General features: G+C 46.7%; 2 protein-coding genes across 2 annotated transcripts; both read right to left on the bottom strand.

Moving 5' to 3' along the window:
- Positions 1-15,134: 15,134 nt before the first annotated feature.
- LOC147455471 (uncharacterized) lies at positions 15,135-15,479 on the bottom strand. The gene has a single exon (XM_086514248.1). The coding sequence runs from the start codon at positions 15,477-15,479 to the stop codon at positions 15,135-15,137; it is 345 nt and encodes a 114-aa protein (XP_086370374.1).
- Positions 15,480-16,028: 549 nt separating this feature from the next.
- Positions 16,029-18,531, bottom strand: LOC147455470 (uncharacterized). The gene is given in 3 exon segments (XM_086514247.1): positions 16,029-16,165; positions 16,290-16,474; positions 16,476-18,531. Coding segments are annotated over 3 exon segments (858 nt in total). The 5' UTR covers positions 17,139-18,531; the 3' UTR covers positions 16,029-16,155.
- Positions 18,532-24,919: the final 6,388 nt, after the last annotated feature.

Below are 24,919 nucleotides of genomic sequence, written 5' to 3'. Positions count from 1 at the left end.
ATTTTGAGTTGTATAATCTATCATTGCGTATATCGAAGGACGATTGAAAAATGTAGACATTTCCATAAATAATGCGTGGAAAAGACAAAGTTTGGTATAAAGATGTAGAAAGCGAGCCAAGGTAAGTGTGGTCGGCTCTATGGGCGAGGTTTCTTCACGCTTTCTGCAAGGAGGCATCCCCTGTTGATATGGATGCAAAGTTGAAGGCGCTTAAGCAAGATGTAAGTGAAGAATTAAATTTGTATTTGGGTTGTTTTGAGGAGTTTTGGCCAAAATTAGCGGTAACCATGCAATTGGCTAATAGGGGTTACTTTAAGTTGGACAAGTTCATGGCCTTTCTGCACCCTAAAGTGAGAGAGAAGGTTAATTTTGAAAGTCAGGAAAATTACATTGGTGCTGTAGCAATTGCATGATCAAAGAGCAAAAAGATAAAGAAGAAGATAGAGCAAGGTGTGTCGGGCTACAAAACAGTGTACCCCCTTCAACCGTAGAGTCCAAGAGAAGCTATGAACAAGAAGAATCATGGAAGTTAAGGTGCAGCCATTGTGCGCAAAATTGGGTGCATACGATACAGGAGTTTTCCAAGAAAATAAAGTTATTATAGCTAATTAAGCATAGAGGATATCCAAGAGGACAAAGGAGCAGGGCAAGGCCATTGCTAGTTAGGTGCTACAATTGTGGAGAAGAGGGGCATTATGCACCGGATTGTCCTCAACTACCAAGAGAGAGAGGAGGTACATACCCGTTGTTTGGTAGAGACCGAGGTCAAGGGAAATTTGATGGTCCAAGAGAGAAGGCAATGGAGACTCCTATGCAGCGAGCTCCTCCAAATGGAGGTGAACTTCCAAGGGTGAATATTATTGGGGTGGATAAGAAGGATGTAGATATTTTGGCCGACAAAAGGGAAAGGGCCAAAAGGGAGACAGAGACCCAGTGAGAGACCAGATCTTGCAAGGGTAAAGAGAAGGTGTACAAGGGTAGAGAGCAACATGAGACTAGCAAAAGAAGGAGATGCTACAAGATCAAGCGAGCGGATTTCCAATTGGGACTTGGATACCCCAAGTACAACCAAAACATGGTAAGTGATGTGCAAAATCAAAAAGCAAACATTACTTTTGGTCAATTGTACGAGTGTTAGCACCAGGATGCCAAGAGCTAAGGGGAGTGTGCACGCAGTACAAAGATGGCCTTCAGGGTAGGTAGCCCCGTTGATGTTCTTTGACTACTACTAGATGCGGTCATTGACAAAAGGATGTAGATACATTCCTATGTAGGCAGTGGGGCACACGTGTGTCATGACGGAAGCAGTCATTAAGGAGACGGGAGTCAAGGCAGTAGCAAAGTTGAATGTGCACATGAGGATGACCAACCATCCTAAGGCTAGGTGTTTGGGTGTGGCTCAGGATGTGAAAGTCAAGGTGATGTGCATAGAGTGCTTGATACACTTTTTTGTGATGAACGCAGGTGATAATGCTTATCCAATCATTTTGGGTAGGCCATGGCTTTTGGCAATAGGTGCTAAACAAGATTGGGAGAGCAAAGTGTTCACTTTTCCTCACTGAGAAAATTGTACAAGATTTGGAGACCAAGGAGAGTAATTCTCATCCTATGGCAGCTAAAGATGAAGATGACACGACAAGATACGATGAAGGTTAGACTAGCACAGAGGAAGAGGAAATCAAGGGGAACTTGGTAAAAATTAATATAGATCTGTTTGGAGTCACCATAGAGGGCTTTTGTGTAGATGAGAAGAGAACTGCTATGCTTTTCAAAGACGAAGTATGCGATGAATTTTTGTCTTGCATGTTCGATGATGTGATGGTAGAGCAGGTATTGGAAGGGCAAATGGGGATAGATTGTGAGAGTGAGGTGGCACTTCAAAAGATAGGAGATGATCAACTTGGCCCATTCTATGGTGAACAGGTTGAAGATTTAGCAGAGTAGGTTCTTGAGGCTAAAAATTTGGGTGTGGATCCTATTCTCAAACTAGTGAGAGGGTCTTCAAATATCAGTTTACAAAGATAAAATCTATGTTTATCCATGCCGTAGATGGATTAAAATGTCTAGATGTTGGATCTTGATGTTGTGCTATTGGTGAGTATACTATTGAAGGGTACTTCTTTACATAGACCGCAAGCGGCAAGGATTTCCCGGTGTGGATTGTGCTATTGTGTCTTTTCTACCAGGCGGTTTGAATATGGTTGATGAAGAACCATGCTATGGAGGGCTTCAAGGGAGGCTCATTTTATGGTCTAATAATGAGTCCAAAGAAGCGTGTATGCATGTTTTGTAGCTAGATGATAAGGCAGCAAGGGATCACAATGTGAAGCACTAAGAGGAACAAGTGGGGAAGGCCATACCAAGTTTTCAGGATAGGGAGATGCAAAAAGGAAGCGAGTGATGAAGTATGAGAATTTCAAGTCTAAGAAGAAGTGGATGGGTCCGTAAAAAGTACCAAAAGACTTTTCAAATGGGGCCTGTCAATTTGTAAGAGAAAATGGTAAGCCTCTTAGGCACAGGGTAAACGATTTGCGGCTCAAGTTGTATTTTGAAAGAGATCTAGGGCCTGAGGTTCATCGGATTGTAGCTAATGGGGATGGGCAGCCCACCTAAAGTATACAGTGTGCGAAGAAGATGAAGCGTTTGTACATAGCCTATACATAGGGTTGTGGTTTGCAAGTGCTTTGAGTTGTCAGTTCTGTGGGCCAATTTCTAAGTTCTATAACTATGCTATTGGTTGAACATAAATGTTTGACAAGGGGGTTGGGCAATGATGGTACAAACAAAGTTGGTTGAGGCCAGAAGTGGTGCTAAGTAGTACTAGCTGTGTGCACAAGTGCAGGGAAAAGGGTTTTAACAGTATCAAGGTCTTGGGCAGTCGACAGGTAGGGGAAATGTATATCTCATGTGGATTTTTCTACCAAAAAGGCTCCAAAATGGGCCAATTGGGATGGCAGGTTCAAGTGTACAAAGTGCTCTATGAGTGCTCGATATGCTCTAGAAGCCGGTCCAGAAAACTCGTTAAACAGATCCCTAGTGTGAAAGATATTAAAGTTCAAATATGGAGGGTGTTGCAAATCCTCAACAAATAGAATAGCAAGGGACACGCCACCAAAGTGGATGCTAGAGAATAGATGTTTAGAGATCAAGTTGGTGATGATGCATGTCTTTGAGCTCCAAAGGGCAAGTTATGGATATCAAAAGATTTGTCGGGGGGGTAGTTATGGGCCAAGTTGACAGCATTGAGTAACATGCCATTTGGTATCTTTTGGGTGTAGATGGGTTTCTAGAGGGTAGTATGAACCAAATGGAGTCAATGGGGACTAACATCACCTCAATCTGGGCCCGAACCAGAGGGATATTGCCAGTTGAAGTCGTTGTTTGTTCTCGACATCATGGTGCAATTTGGATGGCCTCGAGAAGAGTTCCTGGGAAAGTTGAAGTGCATCAAGCATGGGGAGGTTTCAAGTCAAAGACAGACTCTACCGGCTGGGCTTTACGGCTCCAAGATCCAATGACTGAGTAGGATACCAGAAGGGGTTGAAAAAAAAAGCAATTCAAAGGGTTTTTTTGGAAAGTTTTGTAAAGCTTTTGGGAGTTTAAAGGGTGAGACCCTCACATGCTACCATGTGGCGCAGAGTGAAGTCCCACATGTACAAAGTGGATATCGAAGGGTGGTGTACATAGGTTGGATTGTGAGGCCTTAGATAGTCACTTGAAGAGAGAGAGAGAGAGAGAGAGAGAGAGAGAGAGAGAGAGAGAGAGAGAGAGAGAGAGCGTGGCTCTTGGCGATGGTGCCTCCTTGCGGGCATTGTTTGGGCCGATGGCGAGTGGGTGCTCACTACTCGACGGGAGTTGGTGTGGCGGTTGACATTGGTTCCAATAGGTGATGATGTAGCGGCCCTAAGGGTTTAGTCCCATGGCCGTCCAAGGCCCCTCCTTTTAAAGACAAATTCAAAGCCCCCCCCCCCCCCCCCCCCCCCCCCCCCCCAGCAACCTCGCTAGTGCCTAGGGGTAGGGGAGAGGGAGTTCTTATGAGAGAGAGAAAAGGCTTGTGGAAGGTGGCAGTCAAGGGCCGGATAAAGCAAGCAAAGGGGCAATTCAAAGGTCCATCAAAGGGTTGGTTCAAGGAGAAAATGACCGACCAAGAGGGAAAATCTAGGGTGGCGAGAGTTGGTTCTAGGGAGACTAGTGGCAAAGTCAAAACGGAAGAGTAAAAAAATAAAATAATAAAAATACAAAGCCATGGGACACTAGCGACATTGCTAGTGCACCCCTCTCTCAAGCCAGCACCCCCTATCAAGAACAAGCAAAGAGGGAAAATGAAGCAAGGCGGTGCTCCCACCTTCCTAAGATGCTAAATTGAGATGCCAGATGGGACAATTAAAATGCAGTTTTCCAAAGTTGAAGGTCCCCTACTATAAGAGACATTTTTTTGTTCAATGTGGGCCTTTTTTGTGTTGTTTAAAGCCTGCAAAATGGAATTTGTTTGGCAAAAGAATGTGCTTGTCAACCCCCTTTGTATTTTCTCATGCAAATGGACATTGTGATGGCAGTGAAAAGTTTGTATGTGCCTTCTAAAGTGTAATCAGAAGCTATTGCCTATCTTGCTCTCATTTCCCCCTCCCCCCTTCTCTTTCTCCTTCTCTTGTGTTTCTTCGCGGTACCGGCAATGTGGATGTCCCCCCCTCCCCCCCCGGACCTGTGGTGCTTTGAGTGAGAGAGTGAGATTGAGCAGTTTTGTGTGTGTGCAAGGGTAGAGACGGTCTACGGCACTGAGTGTGCTTTGAGTGGTGGTCTTGTGGAGTGTGTAAGAATTAGGAAGTGACCAGGTGGTGGTCTGCTAGCATATAGTGTGTTTTTTGAATGTGTTTTTGAGAGGATATGGGTGTTTTGGATATCCAAAGCTATAGAGAGGCCCTTGTTTGTGTGTCGGGTTTGCTCTTCCATTCCTCCTCTTTAATGTGCATCACATTATAACCAAGGGGGGTGGGAAAACCATCTCAATGCATGAGGAAAATGAAATAATTGAAGCTTTGTACATAGCATGCACATATGGTTATGGTTATGCATATGGTTATGGTTATGCGAGTTTTTTTGGTTGCTTGTTCATTGTGGCAGTTTTTTCAAATTTTGTAAATATGATTATGGTCAAACATAAATGTTTGACAAGCAGGTTGGGCAAGGATGGTACATGAAAAGTTGGTCAAAGCTATAAATGGTACCAAGCAATGCTATGGGTGTATACAAGGGTTGGAGAAAGGACTTAAGAAGGTATTGAGGACCTGGGTAAGAGGGCTTGGAGCTCCTGACGAGTGTGGCCATTGCGTTCTTCTCTAGGCATTGCATAAGCTTTCCAGGCGATCGTGCAAGGCAGGCCCGATGGTTTTGGCCAACCAAGGTAGCACGGTGGTGGCTAACGGTTGTGAAAGGTATCCACTAGGGAGCAATGTGTTGGATGATGAAATGGCAATGGAGCCCAAGTTGAGGCCATTTTACACGGGCCATTGGCCGCTTGGATTTTTGAATGAAAAAGGGCAAGGAGCTAGCGCTAGCGCTAGTGCCCCTCCCTCCTTGAGCTCGAGAAGTTCAATGTGGTAGAGTGTGAGAGAGAGTTGATCTGAGAAGTCCAAGCTTTGTGGAAATGATCAAATAGAGCCTCCCGAGGGGTCCAATCAAATGAAAGTTACTAAAAAAGGGTGGGATCTCCTAGAAACCCCTTTTTAAAACTATTTTAATGGCTTTTCTCCCCATGTTTTGAGCAGTGAACTGCAAGAAAGCAAGAAGTGACCCCTGGAGGCTTTTGTGAGGTTGTTGTTTGTGGCATATGGAAGCTCGTGTATGTACTTCCTAAGAAATTTGAAGACAATATCTCCTCATTTTTGGTCTCCATTCTTCCCTCCATCCTTCTGCTTCTACTGCTCTCGTTTTTTCCCGCGGTATTGGCTCGTGGAACTGTATACTAACCCAAACCGGCGATTCTTGTGTGAGGAGAGAATGAGTCAGAGAGTTGGTGTGTGTGGTGAGCGGGTAGAGATGGACAGTGGTGGAATGTGAATGCGGTGTGGTGTTTTTTTCACACGTTGGAGAGGGGGAATTGGGGAACACACCCGACACAACCACAAGGGCCTCTCTATAGCTCAGGGTATTCACAGCACCCCTATCCTCTCGGAAAACACCTTCAAACACACAACTCACACTAGCAGACCACCACCTGCTCGATTACCACTGCTCACACACTCCACAAAACCACCACACGACACACACCTACTACCACTGCCTGTCTCCACCCTTACAAACGCACACAGACACTCAATCTCACTCTCTCACTCGAAACACCGTAGGTCCGCGGGGGGCACCCACTTCCACACAGCCGACACCCAGGAGAACCATGAAAGCAGGAGAAAGAGAAGGGGGAAAGGGAAAACAATAGCAAGGCAAGGCAACAACGGCTCAATTGCACTCCACAAAACACCTGTACAAACTCACACTGCCATCATCATGGCCATTTACACAAGAAAAAATGCAAAGGGCTTTGACATGCACACTCCTCTGTCCAAAAGCTCTACTTTGTAGGCTTCAAAACGGCACAAAAACTAGGCCAAAAAGCCCCTAATTTGATCAATTTTTTATTTTTATAGGGTGGGGGGATCAATTTGGGAAAACTGCCCTATAATTGGTCCATATGACACCCATTTTTGGTATTTTTTGGGAAGGGGGGCACCGCCTTATTCCATTTGCTCTCTTTCTCTCTTTTGCACTTGGGAGGGGGCATTAGCGATGTCGCTATTGCCCCTTGGTATTTTTTATTTTTTATCTTTTATACTTCAATTTTTACCCTCTTTGGGCTTAGCCTTGCATTGCCCTTTTGGTTTGATTTTTTTGACCCAACACCCTGCAGCCCTCTCTCTTTTCTCTTCTCTTTTTTCACCAGTTTGGTCCATGCCTTTGCCCGGACACTCTTGGCTCCTTTTGCTCTTTGGTTCACTTTGTCTTCCTTGGCTTAGAGTTATCCTTGCTCCTTTGGTCTTCCCCTTTTTCCGGCCACTTGGCCTTGCTTGGCTTTGCCCACTTGAAAACCTCCGGGTTTTCCTCTCTCTCTCTCTCTCTCTCTCTCTCTCTCTCTCTCTCTCTCTCTCTCTCTCTCTCTCTCTCTCTCTCTCTCTCTCTCTCTCTCTCTCTCTCTGTTGTGGGACTCACTCCCTATCTCAAGCCCAGGGGGCATTAGTGATGTCGCTAGTGCCCTTCCCCCTTGGCTTTCCAAAATGGGGCCTTCAAATTATGGGCCGCGGGATCCGGCCCTCCCGGGTAGTGCCACGTCATCATGAAGCCTATGGGCGCCGCCACCTCTGCCGCCGGCCTCGCCAATTGCCGCCAAAATCACCGCGGAACGCCACCATAGCCACGCTCAAGGGGAGCTCCCCTTTCTTCACCTCATGCACCTAATGGGGCTCGCACTCGAGCCTTTATACCAGGAATTCATGCCATGTGCGCCCGCATGTGGGATCACTATGCTCGCCACGTGGCAGCCTCTGCTTCCAAGGGCCTCAAGCTCCAAAAATCTCCAAAGATAGATATATAAAAAACCTCTTTTTTGCCTTCTTCTCTTGGCCCCGACTACCTTGTGGGATGATCGAAAACCCGGATTTCCAAGTCGGACCAAATCTTCACTGAATTGCCCCCCGGGTCATGCAAACCCCACTACACTATGCTTCTTTTGAGCTTGCTATCTGAGGCCACAAAAACATCTGCAACCTTTCACTAGCCAAGGCTTCCAACTTCATCTTCGTGCATCTAGCCGGCTGAATATCCGATTGACGTGCAGTCGACTTCGACTAGCTCCACATAGTGCATACTACCTTCGAGAACCTTTGTGAGGCCGCAAAATTGCCAAATGGCACATCCTCCAATGCGGTCAAGTGGGCTCAGACCCGGCCCCCGAAAAGTCTTCTAATAGCCATAACTTACCATCTAGAGCTCCGATTCGCAATCCGAAAAGATAGGCATGCTCCATAAGTTGAGCTCTACACATGTATACAGTGACATCAGCCCAGGCCACCTGTTCCTAGCTGTCCTGTTCTTCGGGGATCTGCTACACACTTCAATTATAAACCGCAATATCTTGAGCACCGAGGCTCCGTTTGATGAGCCGTCTGGACCGGCTTCTAGAGCACACTGAGCACCACATTCTAGCACATAAAACCCACATCTCAGGAACAGTAGGCCACCAAACTGATTGGCTCTTTGTAGCACACCTTTGGCCTAAAAAACCACATCTAGCACACTCCTCCGTTATCCTTGGGTTGCCTAGGGCTTTGGTACCTTCCTTAGCCTTCTGCACTGCACTCAGCTGCTGCTGCCTCTGCCTGGCATTGACCATCTCCTAGCTCCGACCAACTTTAGCTGCACCATCATTGCCCACCCCCTCGTTCAACATTTATGTTCAACCACACATGGCCTTATTGCACTAAAAAACTGCACACCACAAACAGACTCAGTGTACACTGCAAAACCACCTAACATATGTAAAAAACTGGCACCTGCTACCCGCTGTTTTTGCTCATTCAGGTTGCCCAACCCCTGCTTTACGTGTAATCACCCTCTTGGGTCAAACACCTTGGATTGGTCTCTTTCATCCACTTGCAGCAATCCTGCATAATGCCACACCAAGGCACATACCCAACTGCATATCCAAACCGCCATCAACATGCTTCTACCACTCCAAGCCCTTCTTGGCAAACTTCCCACTCGCAACAAAGCACCTCCAAGAACCATAAATAAAGCACCCTCATGCTCACCATCCTGATCAATCAACACTCGCGACCTACCTGACCCACCCTCCCATCCATGTAAAGCTAGATCCTTGTCTAGCAAATCCTATACCTGGTCAACAACATATTGCACAGCTACTTTGATCACCATTTCTTTCAGCCACCACTCATAGACCTCCTTACAAAGCTTGGATACCACCTTGGAATTCGCATCACGTGTCATAGAGGGCATTGACTGTGTAAGAAGCACCTCCTTCTTTGAATCCACATTGAACTTTTCACTTGCCATGAACTCAATTCCAGCATTGTCGAGCTCCTCCTCGTCCATTGGCCCTTCGAGGTCAATAAGCACCACTTGCTTGTCCGTTTCAACCACCTCCTCTTCGTCCTCTTCCATAAGTACAAATGCTTTATCCCTCTTGGTAAAATTTTGCACCTGCTGCACCACTATGGCATAATCCACTGCTATCTTCATCAACATGGCCATTAGCATGGCACTGCACACCAGCTTTACTTGCTCTTCACCACTCGTAGGCCTAGACTGCTCCATTTGGACTTCACTAATCATCTCAGCTTGCACTTCATGCTGCTCCTCGCACATATTCACTGCCTCTCCACTCACATGCAAGAGGTCAAACTCATCATACCTAGATTGGGATGACTCGGTCTCCCAACTCGTGTCTGCTTCCATAGAGGTACTGTCACTTGACCCAGTCTCCTCTTCGGTTTCAAGCTCAGGAACCGCACTCCTTGTTCTTTACCACACTTCACGGGAGCTTCAACAGCTTCACTCGAACTTGACAGCACATTCTTTGTCCCCTCTGGAACCACCTGCACATCCTCCACAATTGGAACCGCTCTAGTCGGCATCCTAGGCATAGGAACCATCATGTCTCTTTGTAGCCAAAGAACCCTTGGTTCTCCTCGTACTTGCACTTCTCTTTGCATCACCTGTGGCTCGACTACTACCACCTCACACTGCTTTGGCATCCCAGCATCTGGAAAACCCTGCCTAGCCTCGCGCTTCATCAAAATCTTCCTGGTCCACCCTCTCGCTAGAGCTACCGCCTCTTCATACGACATTGGACCATCTATTTCCACCTTATCTTGCACCTCCTCATCCAGGCAATCCATGAATTTACACACTTTCAAAAAACAGGCATTTTCTACAGCAGTTACCTTGATCAATTTCCCGCATAGGGCTTCGAACTCCCACTCAAATTCTTGAAAATCTCCTTCCAAGCTTTGCTTCAAACCATCCAGCTTCCGCTTTACTTCATCTAGCTGCGCATCCGCTACGAATCTGCTTCGAAAAGACGCCTCCAAGGCTTCGCAATCTGCCTTTCCTTCTTCACCAAGGCTATCGAACCATAGCCTCACTTTACCATGAACCAGGAGCGGGAATACCTGTACCGCACCATCTTCTCTCGATAGACCACTTTCTAACACGAAAAACCCGTAGTCTTGAAGCCAAGTTTTCGCATCTTCAACCCCAGTGAAAATGGGAAATCCCATCCAAGCCATCACTAGCAGCACCTGCTCTTCAAAGGCTGCACCTTTGGCATCACCGAAATCACCGCTTCGACTCCAACTAGGAGCATCAACATACTCCTCAGTTGGAGCACCAGAAGATGGAGAGGGGGAATGGGGGAACACACCTGACACAAACACAAGGGAACCTCTATAGATCAAGGTATTCACAACACCCCTATCCTCTCGAAAAACACCTTCAAACACACAACTGACAGTAGAAGACCACCGCCTGCTCGATTACCATTGCTCACACACTCCACAAAACCACCACGCGACACACACCTACTATCAGTGCCTGTCTCCACCCTTACACATGCACATAGACACTCAATCTCACTCTCTCACTCAAAACACCATCGGTCCAAGGGGCACCCACTTCCACACAGCCGACACCGAGGAGAACCATGAAAGCAGGAGAAAGAGAAGGTGAAAAGGGGAAACTACAGCAAGGCGAGGCAACAACGGCTCAATTGCACTCCACAAAACACCTGTACAAACTCACACTGCCATCATCATGGCCATTTAAATAAGAGAAAATGCAAAGGGCTTTGACAGGCACACTCCTTTGTCCAAAAGCTCTACTTTGCAGGCTTCAAAACGGCACAAAAACTAGGCCAAAAAGCCCCTAATTTGATCAACTTTTGAGTTTTATAGGGTGGGGGGTTCAATTTGGGGAAACTGCCCTTTAATTGGTCCATATGGCACCCATTTTTGGTATTTTTTGGGAAGGGGGGCACCGCCTTATTCCATATGCTCTCTTTCTCTCTCTTGCACTTGGGGGGGGGGGGGGGGGGGGATTAGCGACGTTGCTATTGCCCCTTGGTATTTTTTATTTTTTTATCTTTTATCCTTCAATTTTTACCCTCTTTGGGCTTAGCCTTGCATTGCCCTTTTGGTTTGATTTTTTTTTACCCAACACCCTCCAGCCCTCTCTCTTTTCTCTTCTCTTCTTTCACCACTTTGGTCCATGCCTTTGCCCCGACACTCTTGGCTCCTTTTGCTCTTTGGTTCACTTTGTCCGCCTTGGCTTAGAGTTGTCCCTGCTCCTTTGGTCTTCCCCTTTGTCCGGCCACTTGGCCTTGCTTGGCTTTGCCCACTTGACGACCTTCGGGTTTTCCTCTCTCTCTCTCTCTCTCTCTCTCTCTCTCTCTCTCTCTCTCTCTCTCTCTCTCTCTCTCTGTTGTGCGACTCACTCCCTATCTCGAGCCGGGGGGGCATTAGCAATGTCGCTAATGCCCTTCCCCCTTGGCTTTCCAAAAGGGGGCCTTCAAATTATCAGCCACGGGATAGGGCCCTCTCGAGTAGTGCCACGTCATCACCAAGCCCATGGGCGCCGCCACCTCTGCCCCCCACCTCGCCGACTGCCGCCAAAATCACCGCGGAACGCCACCACACCAACGTATGGCAGGGCCCGCCATAGCCACGCTCAAGGGGAGGACCCCTTTCTTCACCTCATGCTCCGAATGGGGCTCGCTCTCCAGCCTTTATACCCTAATTCATGCCCTGCGCGCCCGCATATGGGATCACTGTGCTCGCCACATGGCAGCCTCACCTTCCAAGGCCCTCAAGCTCCAAAATATCCAAAGATATATATATATAAAACCTCTTTTTTGCCTTCTTCTCCTGGCCCCGACTACCTTGTGGGATGATCGAAAACCCAGATTGCCAAGTTGGACCAAATCTTCACTGAATTGCCCCCTGAGTCATGCAAACCCCACTACACTATGCTTCTTCTTAGGTCGCTATCTAAAGCCACAAAAACCGGAAAAAATCATCTGCAACCTTTCACTGTCCAAGGCTTCCAACTTCATCTTCCTGCATCTGGGCGGCCGAATATCCGATTGATGTGCAGTCGACTTCGACTAGCTCCACATAGTGCATACTACCTTCGAGAACCTTGGCGAGGCCGCAAAACTGCCAAACGGCACATCCTCCAATGCAGTCAACTGGGCTCAGACCCGGCCCTCGAAAAATCCTCCAATAGCCATAACTTGCCATCCAGAGCTCCGATTCGTAATTTGAAAAGACAGGCATGCTCCATAACTCAAGCTGTGCACATGTATACACTGACATCAGCCCGGGCCACCTGTTCCCAGCTGCCCTGTCCGTTGGGGATCTACTACACACTTCAACTTTAAATCGCAATATCTTGAGCACCGAGGCTCCGTTTGATGAGCCGTCTAGACCGGCTTCTAGAGCACACTGAGCACCAAATTTTAGCATATAAAACCCACATCTCTGAAACAATAGGCCACGAACCTGCTTGGCTCTTTGCAGCACACCTTTGGCCTAAGAAACCACATCTAGCATACTCCTCCGCTATCCTTTGGTTGCCTAGCCTTCTGCACTGCACTCAGCTACTGCCTCTGCCTAGCATTGACGATCTCCTAGCTCGAACCAACTTTAGCTGCATCAACGTGTGTCCTTATGTTGTGTGAAAATGGTGGTTTGCTGGAGTGACTGTAGAGTTTCAAAAGTGAACTCTAGCGGATTAGAGTGTTATGTATATCCTAGGCTATAGAGAGGAAACCTACTTGTGTGTCGGGTGTGTTTCCCCTCTGCATCTTCTGGTGCACCCACTGAGGAGCATGTTGATTGCTCCCAATTAGTAGATGAAAAAAAGCGGTTTTGGTGTTGGTTGACATGGCATCTTGAAGCTATGGGCCAATTTTCACCAGTGAAGAGAATCGAGCAGACGAGTGCATTGCAGATTATGAGCTCTATATGTTGTCACCATGTATGTTGAACAAGGACAACAAATGCAGACTTCTCCATTGGTGATGCACGGTAAAGAGAAGGTATGGTACAAATCAGACTTCTCCATTGGTGATGCACGGTAAAGAGAAGGTATGGTACAAATCATTGGAAGGTGAGTCGAGGCATGCTTGGCCAGCTCTATATGCAAGTTTCATATTTTTTTTTTGCAAAGAGACGTCCAGTCCAAATGGATGCAAAATCGAAGGCAGTCAAATGGGATGTAGGTGAAGAATCCAGTTTCTTTTTAGATTTCTTGAAAGTGTGTTCAAGTAGCAATTGCCTAGCAATTGGTTAATGGAAACTACTTCAATCTGGATAAATTCATGGTGTGCCGACATCCTAAAGTGAGGAAAAGTTTGGATTTTGAAAGCCCAAAAAATTACAATGGTGCAAAGGAAAAAGTAGGAAAAAAAAAGAAGATTGAATAGGGCGTGTCAGGCTAGAAATTGGTGGTTCCTACGTAGGCCTAGGGTCTGAGAGACGTTGTTCATGAGAAGAACCATGGGAACTGAGGTGTAGCTTGTAATGGAAATGGATTATGAACTTTGAGAATAGTGGAATTAAGAGAATTAGAGTGAGCATTTTTGTGAGATTACTTTGAGAATATGGAGGGGGAACTTAATTGATGCTAGCAACATAAACATGGTACGGAACATTCATCTAACTTTGCCATACACAGTAAGCTCGCCCAACCTCTCTCTGTGCACACACACACACACAAAAGACCCGGAGCCACCGCTACCACGGGCGAGAAGCACAAGATGAGATAAGCGAGAAGGTGACAGCCAAATACCAGATAGCTCGCCAAATATAAACTCAGTTATGCATAGTAAACAAACAAAACTCTAACACAATCTTGAACACTGTCGATTTTGTGCAAGGGTGCCATTGGATACCCTTCCTCGGCTGCTAGTACCCGTATATCCTTGACGACCTTCTATGCTTGCTCCAAGGCAGGCCTTCGGCTTCATCAATATTGGCACTCCCTCAATCATCGACACCGCGGGCGACATCCCGTCGATGGCGCCTAGCTACTCCCATGCAATCGACTCCCCTCTCAGCAGCTCATTGCGGGCCCTTCCTTTACTGCAACCTGGGCCCCTTGTCAGATGCGCCATCTGCAACTCCTTCTCGTCCACCACCCTGGCGGCTCATGGCGGGCCCTTCCTTTACTGCAACCTGGCCCCCTTGTCAGATGCGCCACGTGCAACTCCTTCTCGTCCACCACCCTTCTCAACTGGCCGCCCTGCAGCCCTCTGTCAAGGCGGTCCTCTCCTTCCACTGGCCATCCCTGGCTTTCCAGTGCCGCCCCCAATACCTCTGCAACCTTCCCACCTCCTTGCTTTTGCTCCAGGCTCTCTCGATGGTCTCTTGTTATTCCCATGCAAGCGGCGGCCCTCCTCCCCAACTGCAACACCTTCCTGGCGATTGCTCTCCTGCCTTTTGCAGCCCCGTGGCGACCCTCCTCACTGTAGCGCTGCCCTACATCAGCCCATGGCGGCTTCTCACAAGCCAACTTCCGTTGCGTTCCTACTCCATGTAGGTCAGCCCATCGGTATCAGCTCTCCTTCACAACTGGCCGCCCTGCTGGACCTCTTTGTGCAACCATCTGCCCCTTTTGGCTCATGCAAGGCTCCCTCTTGCAACCGGCTGCATCCTCCTCATGCAAGTGGGCCCGACCTTTGGCCTCCTTTGCAACTCGCTCGCTGCATTCTCCCCATGTGCCCCCAACTGGCCCGCTTTGTCCCTTTCACAGACGGCCGCTTTCCTGCATGCTAAATGCCGTCCTCTCTCCGCATGCGCCACCGGATTGGATGCTCCACACCTGGTTTTTCTTTTCTTGCAACTCTTTGTTAAACCTCATCTAAAAATAGCGAGCATGGCCTCCTTTCCCACGTGAGGATGCTCGTGAGCTCCGAATACTTGGATATCCGAGCTCCACTGTATTAATGCGAACACGATCACCAAAAATATTGTTCAAAATAGTGTTTTCCGCGATCGACCATCATTTCGAGCTCGAAGTGACACTAGAAACGACCATGAAGCCGCACTCGAATCCATAAAGCTTTCGACTCACCTTGATGTCCGATCCGACGTACACATCATATCACCGTCTGCCTTCCAAGTTTGAGAACCACAAATGACCTGTACAGTGTCGCCTTTGGCATACAAATCCGGATAGTCGGGTGTCTTGCAGATACCTCGCTCTGAATCCCATATCATAAACTTTATGGCAGTTGGATCCAGCATCCCTTGCTTTATTTCCAAGCTTGTGATATTAGCCTTTGCTCCTGCCACCTGTGATTGGACGAAACACTGATAGCTATCCACTAGCAAGCGCCCCATCTTGGTGTACCTGGCCCCTAGCACCATCAAATACTTGCCCAATGTACCTGCCACTTGCCTGCAAACCGCCATGTATGGATTTCTTGCACCTCCATGGGTCAACACACTAGGGTTGTACCATCATTGCCCAACCCCTTGTTGAGCATTCATGCTCAACCGTAGTATTATTTAGATAAGATATCAGTGTATAAGAAGAAAACTGATAGATATTATATACAGGAGCTAGATAAATGGTAGTATATAGATAGAGAGAGATATTCATCTGCTGTAGCACCCGCGTGGATCAAATGGATAGTCATAGGCTCTCCTTACTGTGATGCAAACTCCACCGGGATCAAATACATGGCATTGTACACAACCATGCGTCTATAGTACATGCATAATCAACCTTTTTTCTGCACCTGTAAACCCGAAAACAAGCCTCTCGTGCAGCTTCGCATAGCATCGATCTTCAACCTGTATCCATATGTCGGCTTCATATACAAAACAAGCCTGTAAACCAACCTGTGAAGCATCTGCACCATACATCATCATCGCCTCACCTGCTAGAGAACTCTCCACAACGTCATTGTTTTAAGCAAGGCAACCTCATCTGTAGACTCTTCAAGCGGTACTGGAGCAGGCACACAGCCTCGCATGTCGTGTATCCTCGCCATAGCTTTAGCAACCAAAACCTGCTACTCGTCATCTACTTCGATCACCGGCTCATCGAATCCCCAACCATCTTCATCAAGACATTCCTCTTCAGTCAGCATGGCCTGATCATCACAAGGAATGAGAGAGGGTTTCCCAACCCCCTGGTCTTTGCAAATTGGCTCTTCACCTACAACCTACCGTTCTTTGACCCAATTATTGACATACATAACATCATAGGTCTCATACCTTGAGAAAGCAGACTCCGTTTCCCATGTGTTGTTCGTATCCAAGGCACTCCTATAGCTCGAACACATCTCGGCTTTCTCCACAAAACTCACCGACTTTGGCACTTCAGCTATCTTCTCCACTGCTTGCTTTTCAGAAGTCACTTGGTCAAGCACATCAAGCGGTACTTGGTAGACTCCTCTCTGCCAGCTACTGAGGCCTCATAGGCCCACATGGTATCGTCTCTACTCGGTCATCACGCCTATCCGCTGCTACCACATGTGCATCAACAAAGGGTCGTATTACCTGAGCCTCTTCCCTAACAATTGGCCTTGACACCAATGGACTCGCGAGAACCCACTTTGCCTGCTGATTCTTTAAAAGCTTCTTCGTCCTGCTCTGTGCGTAGGCTATTGCCTCCTTGTATGTGCATGGCCCATCCATCTCGACTTTATCTCGAACTTTGACATGCAAGCAGTCCATAAACTTGGTCAACTTCAAAAAATCGTCATTCTCTACAGCAATTACCTTGACCAATTTGCTCCATATGGCCTTGAACTCCCACACGAATGCTCGAAAATCACCGTCAAGGCTGTGCTTTAGGTCGTCCATCATCTGCTTCACTTCACTCCACTTCGGGTTGACCACATATCGGCTTTGAAATGCCGCTTCCAATGTACCCCAATCTAGCTTTTCTTCAGCCTGCAAGCTCTCATACCATACCTTTGCTTTGCCACGAATCAGGAGCGGGAAAGCTTGGACCACTCCCTCTTCTCTCGACAAGCCGCTCTCCAGCAGGCAAAGACCATAGTCTTGTAGCCAAACCTTAGCATCTTCAGCACCTCTAAAAGTAGGAAAACCCGACCACATCTTTCTTAGCCGCACTTGTTCTTTGAGGCTGGAAATGCCGCAACACCGTCTTTGACTTCACCAAGGAGCAATTAGTAGCTCCTCAGTGGGGGCACCACTGATGGGATGGGGGAAATGAGAACACACACAGGACAAAAACTCAATGCCTCTCTATAGCCCAGTAGTTATCTAGCACCCATACCAACACAGAATCGCACACTTTCTGCCGATCTTCTATGAACCGACTCGCTTATGACCGACACCAGCTATATACAATCACATTCATCTAACTTTGCCATACACAGTAAGCTCGCCCAACCTCTCTCTGTGCACACACACACACACAAAAGACCCGGAGCCACCGCTACCACGGGCTAGAAGCACAAGATGAGATAAGCGAGAAGGTGACAGCAAAATACGAGATAACTCGGCCAAACTATAAACTCAGCTATGCATAGTAAACAAACAAAACTCTAACACAATCTTGAACACTGTCGATTTTGTGCAAGGATGCCATTGGATACCCTTCCTTGGCTGCTAGTAGCCGTATATACTTGACGACCTTCTACGCTTGCTCCAAGGCACGCCTTCGGCTTCATCAATACTGGCACTCCCTCAATCATCGAGACCGCGGGTGACATCCCGTCGATGGCGCCTAGCTACTCCCATGCAATCGACTCCCCTCTCAGCAGCTCATTGCGGGCCCTTCCTTTACTGCAACCTGGCCCCCTTGTCAGATGCGCCACCTACAACTCCTCCTCGTCCACCACCCTGGCGGCTCATGGCGGGCCCTTCCTTTACTGCAACCTGGCCCCCTTGTCAGATGCGCCACCTGCAACTCCTTCTCGTCCACCACCCTTCTCAACTGGCCACCTTGCAGCCCTATCTCAAGGCAGTCCTCTCCTTCCACTGGCCAGCCCTGGCTTTCCACTGCCGCCCCCATGAATACCCCTGCAACCTTCCCACCTCCTTGCTTTTTCTACAGGCCCTCTCGATGGCCTCTTGTTATTCCCATGCAAGGGGCGTCCCTCCTCCCCAACTGCAACACCTTCCTGGCGATTCCTCTTCTGCCTTCTGCAGCCCCGTGGCGACCCTCCTCACTGTAGCGCTGCCCTACATGATCAGCCCATGGCGGCTTCTCACAAGCCAACTTCCGTTGCGTTCCTACTCCATGTAGATCAGCCCATCGGCTTCAGGCTCTCCTTCACAACTGGCCGCCCTGCAGGACCTCTTTGTGCAACCATCCGCCCCTTTTGGCTCATGCAAGGCTCCCTCTTGCAACCGGCTGCATCCTCCTCATGCAAGTGGCCCCCACCCTTGGCCTCCTTTGCAAATCGCTCGCTGCATTCTCCCCATGTGCCCCCAACTGGCCCGCTTTCTCCCTTTCACAGACGGCCGCCTTCCTGCATGCTAAATGCCGTCCTCTGTCCGCATGCGCCACCCGATTGGATGCTCCACACCTCGTTTTTCTTTTTTTGCAACTCCCTGTTAAACCTCCTCTAAAAATAGCCAGCATGGCCTCCTTTCCCATGTGAGAATGCTCGTGAGCTCCGAATACTTCAATATCCAGCTCCACTGTGTTAATCCCAACCCGATCACCAAAAATATTGTTCAAAATAGTGTTTGCCGTGGTCGACCATCGTTTGGAGCTCGAAGTGACACCCGAAACGACCATGAAGCCGCACTCGAATCCATAAAGCTTTCGACTCCGCTGACCTTGATGTCCGATTTGACATACAATCATAGCACCCTCTTCCTTTCAAGTTTGAGAACCACAAATGACCTGTATAGTATCGCCTTTGGCATACACATCCGGATAGTCGTGTGTCTTGAAGATACCTCGCTCCGAATCCCATATCATAAACTTTATGGCAGTTGGATCCAGCATCCCTTGCTTCATTTCCAAGCTTGTGATATTAGCCTTTGCTCCTACCACCTGTGATTGGATGAAACACTGACAACTATCCACTAGCAAGCGCCCCATCTCGGTGTACCTGGTCCCTAGCACCATCAAATACTTGCCCAATGTACCTGCCACTTGCCTGCAAACCGCCATGTATGGATTTCTTGCACCTCCATGGGTCGACACAGTAGGGCTGTACCGCCGGTCCCCCCTCCGAAAGGGGTTTGTATTATAGATTCTGCCATCAAGAGAGACTTTGTTACAATACAATCTTTGTGTTCCTTGTGACCTTGGTGATGCTATGAAGATGGAAAGATTCATGCATCACGAGCTTAACATAAACTTTGCAAAAAGCATTAACTATCTCAAGCCTCGGTCCCTAGGCCTCAAACACCTTCGAAGGTGAAGAGAGCTAGCAGGAATGAGGGTAGGGAAGAGGAAGAAGAAACACTCCATAGGAGAAAGAAATAGTGCCTCCCTTATCATCACTCCTCTTTCTTAGCATAACATAATAGAATAATAATGAAGATAAAGAAGATGGAAAGCTTAAGCATTGAAGCATAGGTCTTGGTTGGATTTGCATTCCATAGCCAAGAGTGTTGGTGTAGGCTCTCCACTTCTCAACAAACTTGGAGAAGAAGATGGAGCTCTTGCATTTTGCACTCCACACAATGAGAGAATGTATGTGTGTGTGGGATAGTATACCCCTCTCTCATGCTTGGTCCACACCTCTCTCTCTCTCTCTCTCTCTCCCTCTCGTATTATTTTATTATTTCCTTTGGACATGTGTCCTCTTTTTCCTCTTTGAGAGAAAGAACTTGATTATTTATTTTTATGTATCTAAATTCTCATTGGACCCCTTTAAAACCTATCCAGTAGCATTCAAACACATCATGAGGGTCACATGTGGAGGATCATTTGAACGTGTGTCTTTTATGATTACTAAGTCATTTGGTTGAATGGAATACTTCAAGGACTTATTCAACCAAGCATGGCACGTTCATGTCTTTGAGAGATATCTTTGAGTTAAATACTTCAAGAACTTTAATCATTTAAGCATGTGAGAAACACCTCAAGCTTTTGGGTAAAGTTCCCACTAAAACGTAGCAAGCCAACAAGCACCTCATGCTTGGGTATGAATCCCACCTCAAGGTCAGCCCTAGCTTGACTAAGGTCCAAGGACTTTTGAACACTAACTTTTGGAGTTCCTTAATGAAGCTAACCCTACGGTCTTTAAGCTCCATTAGGTAGCATTGCTCTTTGACAGACCATCTCTCATTTAGACACCTTTACCATTGGCCCCATGTTGAGATAGATTCGTAGCACATGTCTATATTCTAACCCTTTGTTCCCATTTATTATCGCATATTAAATGATCAATTTGATATGAGAAAATCATTTGGGTTGGTTAGATATTATATTTAATGACATAGACATTGTGTTGCAGAGTTGGGTACGAACCATATAGGAATGGTCCAAAAAAACATAGGAATTGCAGCTAAGTGTGATGGATAGAGGACAACCAAGAGGAGCAAGGGGCAGGGAAAGGACGATGCTTGACAGGTGTTACAATTATGGTGAGGAAGGAAACTATGTGCCACATTTCCCTCATCTGTCGAGAGAAAGGAGTGGTATCTGTTGGGCTAGGGTGGATCGACAAGACTAGCATTCATGGTGATAGCATTCCATAATTACACTTGTTATTAGAGAGAGAGAGAGAGAGAGAGAGAGAGAGAGAGAGAGAGTAGACTCAAAACATAACTTGATTAATAATAAACTTACAAGATGCATACAATGATAATTGGGGTTTCAAATGTGTACAAGAAAATAGCTACCTATATAGTAGCTTTTAGTGGCTAGATGCTCCTCTCAAGGGTCACATGTGACTTTTTCCCAAGGGTCAACGGCAAATCCCAAAGGTGAAGAGTGGCTCCATAAAGTGTGGAAAAGACATGTTGACTACTAGGATGGAAATTTGGACTTATGAAACTCATCTACCATATGTGCTAAGCCATGGGCCCTCATATGTTTACTTGCGTATACTGGACTACTTATTGTACAAGAGACGGTTCTCACACCAGCTGTTAGCAGTAGACCAAAGGCCACAAAACCAACAATGCTCCTCTTGGACTATGGTCTAGAGAAGTGCAACAACAAAGAGCTCAACAAACACGAAGACAATACCAAATAGGTTGTAATGATTCTTTGAACTAGGGTGCCACAAAGGCTAAAGATGCCTCCCCTTGAACATGAGTCTCTTAGGACCAGTTGTCCACCACAGACCTAGCTATCCACCAAGATGACTCCTGGTTGGGGCTCAACCATATTTTGCCTACAAGTTTCCATTGTCACTACGAAGTCACGGGCCACTCGCTTAATTTCCATCTCTTTTACAATGTTGCAGTCTAAATGTTGTTGTTGTTGCTACATGCTTTAAAACTCAAAACGTTCTCGAAATGTCCAGGATAGCAATCCTTGTCACCTTAATAAACAAAAATCTAAATGCAAAATTGGAAAATGAAAAATTAGATGCAATGAAAATTTGTAGTGTTCCTCCCCTTGCAGACTGCTTTTTCCATTTTTCTCTCCCAATGTGCCTTGGCGCGGTCTTATCATTTCGGTATTTAATCCAAAGCCAATGTATAAACTCTATAAAGATGCACATGATGAAATACTTAATGATAACAATGGCATACATTGCTAAAGTGTCGTGTCATCTTTGTCCTCGATTGACATTATGTTGATCTAGGTAGTGTTTGCATGCACTTCATGGGTGTGTGAGTCGCTCCCTCAACATGGAGATTACTTCAAGGTGGATAAATTCATCGTGTGCCTACATCTTAAAGCGATGGAAAAGGTGGATTCTGAAAGCCCAAAAATTAACAATGGTGCAATAGCCATTGCAAAGGCAAAAAGTAGAAAAATAAAAAACAAAATTGAATAGGGTGTGTAGGGCTACAAAGTGGTGGTTCCTACCCAGGCCGCATGGTCCTAGGGATGATCTTCGTGAGGAGAACCATGCTAAGTGGGGTGTAGCTATTGTGCCTCAGGGTTGGGTGCAAACCGTACAAGATTTATCTGAGAAAATACAGGAATTGTGGCTAAGTGTGATAGATAGAGGACAACCAGGAGGAGCAAGGGACAATGCAAGGCCGCTGCCTGGCAGGTGTCACAATTGTGATGAAGCAGGAAACTATGCACCATAATTCCTTCATCTTCCAAGAGAAAGGGGTGGTATCTCTCCATAGTCTGGTAGAGGTAGAGGCCAAGCACAATTCAATGGCTTGAGAGAGTAGGTAGTCAAGAATCAGGTGCAACCAGCTCCTTTGGATGGTGGTGATGTCCCTAGCGATTGGGGTAGAATAGAAGGATAATGGAGCTTTGGCCAACAAAAGAGCAAGGATAGAAAGGAAAACAGAAATTAATCTTCAAATTAGAGCTTGTAAAAGAAAGGAGAAAGTGTATGAGGGCAAAGAGAAGCCAAAAACTGGCAAAACGAAGACACATCCCAAAATCAAGCAAGCAAACTTTCAGCTGGGACACAACTACCCCAAATATGATCTGGTGAGTGATGTGCAAAACCGAAAGGCTAACATCACATTTGGTCAGTTGTTGGTTTTAATCCTAAACTGCAAAGAGAGTGGTCTATAGCATTAGCACTAGGCTTCAAAAGGCTAAGGGCAATGTACATGCAGTGAAAAACATGCATTGAGAGTGGGTAGCCTGGCGGATGTACTTCCTTTGGTGGATGTGTTTATTAAAAGAGGATGTAGGTTCAAGCATATATAGACGGGGAGCACAATTTTTCATCATGATGGAGGTTGTTATGAAGAAAACAGGTGTCAAAGAAGTAGCTAATCAAATGTGTGCACGAGGATGGCTAACCATGCCAAAGCCAGGTGTTTAGGTGTGTCTCAAGACGTGAGAGTGAAGGTGATGGGCATTGAGTGCCTGATCAATTTTTTTGTGATGAAAGCAGGTGATAATGTGTACCTTATCATCTTGCGTAGGACATGGCTACTTGCAATAGGAGCTAAGCAGGATTACGACAGCAAGGTGTTCAATTTTTTGAAAAAAGAGAGAGGGAGAGAGGTGATCAGAGCTGGTGGGAGTGGAGAGGATCAAAGATCTTGAATTATGGAGCATGCCGGTCTTTTCGAATCTTCAATCGGAGCTCTACAAGGCAAGATATTGTTAGATGAAGATTTTTTGGGGGCCAAGTTTGTGCCTACTTGGCCGCATTGGGAAGTGTTTCACCAAAGTTTTCTTTGGCCTTGCCATTGTTCCGGTGTGGACTGTGCAGAGCATGAAGCTAACCAAAATCAATGCGAGTTGAAATTAGCAGTTGACTATGCCTGTGGAGAGCCTAAAGTTTTTTTGCATTGTCGAGTGCCGCGATTGAGGCCATCAAACAAGTGCAATGTAGAGCCATTCAAGGAGAATGAAGCGTGGAATGTATGCTTTTGATCGGGTTTTGTGACGATCAATCGGTGGACCAAGCACAACATGGTATGTTGCCAACGTGGGGCAAAAAACTCATGTGAAGTAATTTTTTGGTGAAGGTTTGACCCCCAAGGGGTGCAATCGAAGGGAAGCCCACCACGTGGCACATCACGTAATCCCACAAGAAAGCTCCAGGGCTTGGGGGGTGGTGTATAAGGGCTGAAGCATGCCCATTGTAGGGGTATCATAATGAGGGCTTGGAGCTCGTCACGAGCATGGCCATGGCATTCTAGTCTGGGTGTTGTGTGCACGTTGCACGCGGCCATGCAGGGATAGGCTTGGGGGGTCCAACATTCAGTACCCCCCTATATAAGGTTCATTCGTAGGGTATTATAAAACCCCCCAACATGTTTAACATGTTGGGGGGTCCAACATTCAGTACCCCCCTATATAAGGTGCATTCGTGGGGTATTATAAAACCCCTCTTTTAACATGTTTGAATGAATAAAATGACCCCTTATTTTAGGACTTTTTTAAAATTTTGAATATAAAAACCTTTTATTTTAATGTATCTCTATTAAATTGCGTATTTTTTTTGCATTTTAAAATCCCTCCTTTCAAACTCACATTATACATTAACGTGATTACATAGTGCACCCCCCGAGGGGGCAGGGCTCAATGGTTTTGGCCAGCAAGAGTAGCGAGGTGGCAGCTGACGGTTGTGAATGATGCCTGTTGGGTGGAAATGCACTAGATTATAAGATGGCAATGGTCACCAATTCAAGGACATTTCACACAGTCCATTGGTTGCCTGGACTTTTGAAGGCCAAAGGGCAAGGCGCTAGTGTTAGTGTCCCCCCTTCCTTGAGCTTGAGAAGTTCAATGTGGTAGAGGGTGAGAGAGAGTTGATATGAGAAGTCCAAGCTTTGGAAAATGATCAAAAAGGGCCACCTGAGAGATCCAATCAAATGAAAGTTACTAAAAAAGGGTAGGGCTCTCTTATAAACACTTTATGTAATAATTTTAATGGCCTTTTCCCCATGTTTTGAGAAATCCAACAGTGAGCATTGAAGGGCGTTTTTTTGTGAGCTCGCCGTTCATGGCATATGGAAGCTTGTCTATGCTCTTCCTAAGAAATTTGAAGCCATTTTCCCCCAATTTTTGGTGTTGATTCTCCCCTCACCCCTTTTGATAGGCTAAAGGGGGAGCCCATTATGGGTGCATGAAAGTGAAAGGAGCTCTCAAGGCTTTGGCTATGGAGGGGCTCGTGGGCTTCATGGGAGAGAAAAGGTGCATCTTTTGAGTGATTTGGTCAAGTGTTTAACTGAGTCAACGTCAGTTAACAGAAGCTGCTGAAGACTAAAGACGTACGGATGCACATTGAAGATCAAAGTGAAGAAGCAGTAAAGATTGGAGTTACACATTTTTCATGTTTTTCCAAAATGGTCATGTATTG

This window comes from Adiantum capillus-veneris, chromosome 6, assembly GCF_014529385.1.
Source record: "Adiantum capillus-veneris isolate H3 chromosome 6, ASM1452938v2, whole genome shotgun sequence".
Taxonomy (NCBI): domain Eukaryota; kingdom Viridiplantae; phylum Streptophyta; class Polypodiopsida; order Polypodiales; family Pteridaceae; genus Adiantum; species Adiantum capillus-veneris.
Note: the sequence above shows the minus strand (reverse complement) of the source record. Positions and strands in the feature narration are given on the sequence as shown.

Coding starts and splice junctions, on each gene's coding strand:
- LOC147455471 (XM_086514248.1), bottom strand. CDS start 15,479: ATGGCGGTTTGCAGGCAAGTGGCAGGTACATTGGGCAAGTATTTGATG.